We start from the raw sequence: 7,500 nt of genomic DNA on the forward strand, positions 1-7,500 counted from the left end.
CCCGGAGAAAACCTCTCGGTATGGTATGGTATGGTATGCTATGGCAACGGTATTTTAAAAGAAAAAGTGATGTGAGAAGAGCCTCTTTAATTCAAGTCTCTAGTGTTCTCCTGCAATATATCCAAGGAAAGAATACTTTTTTACCACAATTCCTTGTAATCTCGCAATCTGATTGGCTAATTTGCCGTTGTCGATAAGAGTCTAGACCACGCTGTACGCGTCATGTTCGCGCCATTCTGTCACGCAATGTAATAGCCAATCAGGAACGCCCATTTTGGGAAATACACCAATCATATTGCGAGAAAGTTATAGACAACGCTTTGCTCTGTCTTTGCGTTATGATTTTGGTCACGCTCTGAAATAGAAACTTTCTTTGGCGTTGAATATTGTGGTAAAAAACAAATCGGAAGTGGTTCAGCGTTGTCTGTTTAACAAATCGATTTTAACAGTTTCGATTTGTTTTTTACCACAATATTCAACGCCAAAGAAAGTTTCTATTTCAGAGCGTGACCAAAATTATGACTCAAAGACAGAGCAAAGCGTTGTCTATAACTTTCTCGCAATATGATCTGATGATTGGTGTATTTCCCAAAATGGGCGTTCCTGACTGGCTATTACATTTCGTGACAAAATGGCGCGAGCATGACGCATACAGCGTTGTCTAGACTCTCATCGACAACGCCAAATGAGCCAATCAGATTGCGAGATTACAAGCAATTGTGGTAAAACGATATTCTTCATCACAGTGGTCAAAAATTTGTTGTGGACTCACTCGGTTGCGCCCCGTGAGTCCACGACATTTTGACCACTGTGATGACGAATATCGTTGTCGATAAGAGTACAGACAACGCTGAACCACTTTCGATTTGCTAAATAGTTCTTTACGCGCTTTGAATGGATAGCCGATACTTCAACAAATGCCATCTCTTGTTCACTACATTGTATCCGTCGGTTTTCTTACATTGGTGGTCGGTCACATTTATCTCCCACGCTGACTGACTGGTGCCCAGATGTAAAAGGCTGCAGCACACCGTAATGCAGCAGGCAAACAAAACCCCATCCATCGACCCATCCATCAGCTTGGCAGCTTCTGTCGGTGTCTTCGCATCAACTTTTAGCTGCAACTGAATTTAGCGATTTCTAGGTCTACTACGTCCTCCACTTTGCACATGTCGAGGCGTCAAACACTGATCAAGTAATTGCACATGACTCACAGATGTAGGTTATTGACTCTCATGACTCACAGGTGTAGATTATTGTAAGAGTCTATTATATGGCCTCCCGAATTCATATATCGTGAAACTCCATCGGATACTGAATGCCGCAGCTCGGTTGGTCATGGGAACACCAACATTCTGTCATGTTACACCATTGCTTTTCTACCTTCATTGGCTTCCGATTCGCTACCATATAAAGTTTAAGATTCTACTTTTGTCACTCAAGTGCTTACATGGTCTAGCTCCTAATTATTTGATTGATTAAATTAGCATCAAAAAGTAACCCAGGTACTCTCTTAGGTCAAACGAGTCTTTATAACTTGAATTACCAAGTATTAAGACTCTTAGCGATCGTGAATTCCAGTCAGCTGCACCTTATCTCTGGAATGCATTACTTTCGACAATTCGCGACATAAAGACATTGGACACTTTCAACACTGCTGGTAAAACACTTTTTTTCTTTATAATTTAGCTTTCAAGTAGATTTTTATTCATGTCTCATCTTTTAACTAGTTCTAACTATCGCAGTTTCTAATAGTTTAACGACCTAGTTACTTTTAACATAATTTTGCTTTAACAATATTGTGAAGCGCAACTGAACGTAACTATATAGAGGTCTGCGATATATAAGTGTAAATTATTATTATTAATATTATTATTATTATTATTGTTCTTGTTGTTGTTGTTGTTATTATTATTATTATTGTTGTTGTTGTTGTTGTTTTTGTTGTTATTATTATTATTATTATTATTATTTACAAGGCTACAAATTCTTTAAAAAGTAAAAAAACCGAACGATGATGACGATGACTTAACGCCGAAAATGTTCGGTTTTTTAAATTTCGAAAGAGCTTTTAGCCTTGTAAATACTAGTCATTTTTACTGAGCAGATTTCGTGAAAATTATTATTATTATTATTATTATTATTATTAAAAGCATTAGCACAATTGTCATGATCACTAAACCCACGCACATATGTGCTTCCATGCAGACAGATATCACAGATTTATGTGTTCGTTTCAACCTGAAACATACATGTACTTTACGAAGAAACACAGGAATTGACTGAATTATGGTACCGAACGGCACAGGTTCATTGTGGCTTCCAAACAAACACGACTCGGTAGGAATCGACATTTTGCTTCATAATTACAGTAATATCTCAACAATACTTTGTAACGAAAAGCTTGAAACACGAGTGATAGGTGTGCCCAAGTCTAAGTTCAAATGAGTACAGAAGGAACTTCGAATTCTGAGTGCCCACCTTCGTGTGCAAATGACAGAAAGGCCAACGAAGAGCACAATGTTTGATTCCAGCCCATTACTTACCGAATTGCATGGACAGTGGATTTTCTAGGTATCGAGCAAAATGCCATTGATTGCTCAACATTTACTAGAAAAGACAACATAGTGTTACTATGGCAACAATAGATATAAAAATACCACAATCACGCAAAAAATGATGGCAATGATATCATGATTGTGCAAAATAAGAATTTCATTTTCTGAACAGCTAAACGCACAAATATAATTAAGAATTAAGAACAAAATGACTCAAATTTTACGTACTATCAGAACTTTTTATCGCACACAAAACTCTTTTCATTACTACAAAGATATTCCAAAACCCTCTCTGCCTCCCTGATGCCTGTCAAGTAAGCTCCATGAACAGTCCCATAATAATGACGATTGGTTGCCTCCCCTGCAAACATAACTTGAAGAGCAGGGATACTTTTGTTATCTGCTGACACATCGGGGAGAGGTGAGGCTAGACAGTCAAAGTCCCTCCCTTTGGCTTCCTTTGACAAAAATGAATATGACCCTCGTGTCAATGGGTTGGTTGCCCAGTGTGTAACATAAACATTCAGCAGGCGTGGTAGTGACTTCAGAGATGTACATCTCTTCAGGGTCGCAAGACAAATCTCGGCCACCTCTTGAACGGAGCTTTTTTCAATCTCCAGGGCTTCATTCCCACGAAACCAAGCCAGCAGGATATTAGAGCCAGGACGAGTTGTGTGAAATCCATAGAGACGGTGGACCCAAGAACAACTGTTAAGTATTTGTCTTTCCTTGCTATATTTCACATCATTCAAATCGTTGTCCTGTTTGCAAACTTCCCTGTCTTCCCAAAGTACAGGAATAGAACATTCAGCTGTGGACCAAAAACGATCTTCAAATTCAAGAACAATCTTACCGACAAAACCAAATCCAAGCTTTTCTATGGCATTGATCTTACAAGCTGGCAATGTCGGAGAAAATAATGATGACCACTTTTCTTTTAGGACACCCAAAGACACTGTCAGTATGACGTGATCAGCATCAAATGACTCCCCATTACTGCAGAATATTTTCACAGGATAGCTGTTTTTTGGAGAATACGTTTCAAAGCTAGTTGTCCAAATAATTTGAGTCACCTCGTGGTGAAAGTGAATACAATTAATGTCAAATTGTACTTGCACTGCTTTCAATATGCTGTCGTAACCACCTGGAACTGGGCAGTGATCTGACCCCTCAAAATAAGAATACTCTCCAAATTCTTCAAGACTAACATCGTGCAACGAATGACAGCCAATATTGTTGCATTCTCTTTCTTGAAACAGTGTAAATAAGCTACACTTGGCTGCCGTGATCTCTTCTTTATCAGAAGCACAAGACGCAAGATAGGATTGGAAACCATGATTTAAATAATCACCAACAGTCATTTTGGAAGCACCTTTCATGACATCAGCATTCCAACTTTTCATCTTTGCCATATCCTCTGACTCTGTGATGAGGTTGTAAAAAACATTCCAAACCTCTGTTAGGAGTTCATCATCAACATAACGAATAGGCATGCCTCTACTCTCTGGTTTAACCCTGCTACCACCATATACCCATCTTTTGTTAATGTCTGCCTTGTCTAGCATTTGCAAGTCACAAGCCAGGTCAAATATAGGATTCTTAACTGTGCCATGAATCCACGCAGCACCAAACTCTACTTTAGTATCTCCAATCCTGGCAGTATGCATTCTACCACCAACTCGATCACTAGCCTCCAGCACACACACCTCGACTTGGCCTGACTGGTACAGCTTGGCAGCAGCTGAGAGTCCTGCGATACCTGCTCCAATCACTACGATTTTGGGCCTCGGTGTCATCACAAAATCCTTCAAAAACACAGAAAAAGGAGCAATTTCAGTACAGTTTAATATGAGAAGACCATAGTCAGAAAGTAAAAGTGTAGACCATGCTTAACAGTTCAGGTAATGACACCTGAAAATGGTTAGACATTCTACTAGAAAATGTTACTGCCCAATGGTAGATTTTTCAGTACTATGAGTACAAAAAGCCAATAAAAAATTGAAAATAATCATGCACAAATTTTGAGGAACATGAAAGAACACACTGCACAAGTCTCCTGTGTTGAAGTCCGGCTCATTTTACAGTACAGTAAAGTATACTTTGGACATATTCATATACACGAAGTACACTGTATCATAATATAATGTAAATGTTACACATAAGGTTGGTGATACATTGTTAGTAAACACCCTAATGAAATTTGATCAGATTGAAATTTGCATTTAATTAGACGTGCAACGATTTGGATTTCATCAACTTACTCTTTGCACAAATATTAATATAGCTTAAATAACAACAACAAACAGCCTTACGAAAAGTGGAAACACATGTAAGAGCACAATCTATCCACTAAGAGCAACCTTCAAGTCCTTTCTATCCACTTCTGAGGGAAAATTTCGAGTCCAAATGAAAGTAAACAAGCTTTCTTGGATTTTGGATTGCTTGGCTGTGTAAGAAAGGTGTTTACTATGAGTTGCTTTCATTTTCAAAGAGATCTTTGCTGCTCCCTTGTCTCCTGCATCCCACGTTAGTACTTCTGATCTTCTTTTGTGCAACTTCAATCATGGCTTCAGCAACAGAGACTTCTCTAAAATCCTTTTTCCTGAAGCCAGCTCGCAACTGAATTTGCCCCTTTTAAGATTGTCTCCAACTTCCATGCTATCTTACTGAGCTGTTCCTTGCCTTTCTAACTCTTTCTTTTTGCTCTGCAAGTCTTCCGTTCTACCCTTTGTGGTTCTTATTCTCTCTGTAGAGAAAATTGCTTCTGGACACTACTTCCATCTATAATGGGGTTTACTGGAAAACGGGCATCGGGGATCGGGGACCAATCACAATAATAACAACAATGAGAACAAGATAAAGACGAAGAAGACGAACAAGATGAAGAGGAAGAACAACAACAATCGGGATAAGTAATGCATTCTCATTGATGTGGCTACACCCACCAAGTTTTCCGAAAAATAGAAATCATCAAAATTTGGCAGAAGCCACAGAAATAATTCCTAAAATAATACCATAGGTGCGTTGAATAACTTAATTCCTTAATCACTCCGGGAGTGATTAAGAAAGGTTCAGAGATGAACTGAACACAAGTTTATGATAATAATCAAAGATTGTTTTTTTAAAAAGCAAACAAAAGATAAATAACAGAAGGTTGTAATATTTAACTTACCATTCAAGTACTATGGCTTAATCATGTGCTCCTGATAGAGATCGCGAATTCCCCTAAAGGCTGAACTTCAGTAGCAGCCAAGCCCTACTGATTCAGCGTGTGGTCACTTACGAAAATTTGATCTTATAAACCGGAGGGTAAACTGCAGGTTGCAGGTAACTGTTTTGCCATAACTGCAACAACCCAAACATTTACAAAAATGCTAACCTTGGTCTTAAATATTTCTTAGGCCTAATGTTAGCATTAGTAAAGGTTTGGGTTGTTTCAGCTATGGTGAAACAATGACCTGCAACTCTAAACTGCAGTTTACAACCTCCGCTCATAAACAGCCAGTTAAGACCACATCTTCTTACACCTAAATAAAACAAGTACACAAAATTATACTTATTGGTGTTTGTGGTTAATTTTCCCCGAATTCATTGTCTTTTTTTTTTGTCTTTTTTTAAAGAGAGGTTATAAACAGTCTTCGGCTGCTCAATTTTTTTTTCAGTCTGTCTAGAACTAAACCCAGCAAAACGCAGGAAACAGGTTTTCTTCGGTTTGGGTTCAGTCGCCTGGAGTGAACACTTTCACTGCGTTCATGTGGGAAAAACAGGCGATTCACTGTTCGAAGAGATGTATTACGCTGCATTACTTTTCACCTTCTAGGAATCTGCATTTGATTGAAGAGTACACTTGACAATCTATGCCCTTTGAATGCGAAGAGGGGCTTACTACAAAAGAACAGAAGGTAGAGCAGGGCTTGACAGAACTTTTACTGTTTGATTGTTACATTGTTAATTGTTAAATTGTTAAAATTTTAGTGTCAGGCACTTTTCATTTTCAATATATGTTCGGGACACTCAAAGCCCTGAAAGTACATGTAATTTTGATCAATGAAGAAAGAAAGAAACTTCCATTAAACAATTGGGGTGCTGGGAGGGCTCCTTGGAATTGGCACTGACATTTACCCCTTAGGGGCAGTTATAGTACAATGTAAAATGAATTAAATCTTAAAGTGAAAACTATGTATCGGATTATTGCCTTAATGTCTGGACTCAAAATTGATTTCCAGATTTGTTATTGTTCTTGTTTTATTAAAAAAAAGCTTTAGTTTAGCTTGTGATCGATCTTGATCCCCGATCCCAATCCCTGATCCTGATTTTCCAGTAAACCTCCATAAAAGAAATATGCCTTGCAATTTCCACAGAACCAGGACCTTTAAATCCTTGAGCCCTTCAGTTGTTGCACATATGCCATTGATTGAAGGTGTAAGTTCTGTCATCAGTAGCTATTACACACATTCTTTCCACTCACTGAAAATCCCCTTTCAACCTCTGCATTACCATGTCCAGAAATATGAGCTGTCTTTACAACATTCATCCATGGCACATTCATCCATGGCATCCTGTCTCCATTTGTGGTCAGCAATAATGAGCATTTATTTCTTTTATCGGTCACTCCAACAAATATAAGAGTTTTTGGCTAATTATAGGAGTTTCATAGGATCCTATAAAGCAAACAGGATTTATAGGAAGGCTGGGATGTATGCCCCTATATAAGGACCCAGTGTAAGAAGCACTTACACCCTCAATTTGCCATTTAAACGTATAACCTAGTAGTAATCAAGGATTGGCCAATGAACGTGTCAAATGAGGAAGTCCGGCGACGAGCTGGAACTTGTACCATCAGTGAACAGATCAGGAGATGGAGGTGGCGCTGGATAGGGCATGTGTTGCCTATGAACAACCAACATAACCCACGCATTGCCTTAAACTGGGCACCAGAAGG

At 38.6% G+C, this 7,500-nt stretch overlaps 1 protein-coding gene across 1 annotated transcript in view; it reads right to left on the reverse strand.

The window, feature by feature from the left end:
• Window positions 1–1,688: 1,688 nt before the first annotated feature.
• The window catches only part of LOC137994640 (peroxisomal N(1)-acetyl-spermine/spermidine oxidase-like), an 8,961-nt gene continuing 3,149 nt past the window's right edge, over window positions 1,689–7,500 (reverse strand). The window contains exon 2 of the mRNA XM_068840244.1: window positions 1,689–4,363. Within this exon, the coding sequence (XP_068696345.1) occupies window positions 2,789–4,354 (1,566 nt within the window). The 5' untranslated portion in view covers window positions 4,355–4,363 and the 3' untranslated portion in view covers window positions 1,689–2,788. The remainder of the gene's footprint in view (window positions 4,364–7,500) is intronic.

The sequence above is a fragment of the Montipora foliosa genome, chromosome 3, assembly GCF_036669935.1.
Source record: "Montipora foliosa isolate CH-2021 chromosome 3, ASM3666993v2, whole genome shotgun sequence".
NCBI lineage: Eukaryota > Metazoa > Cnidaria > Anthozoa > Scleractinia > Acroporidae > Montipora > Montipora foliosa.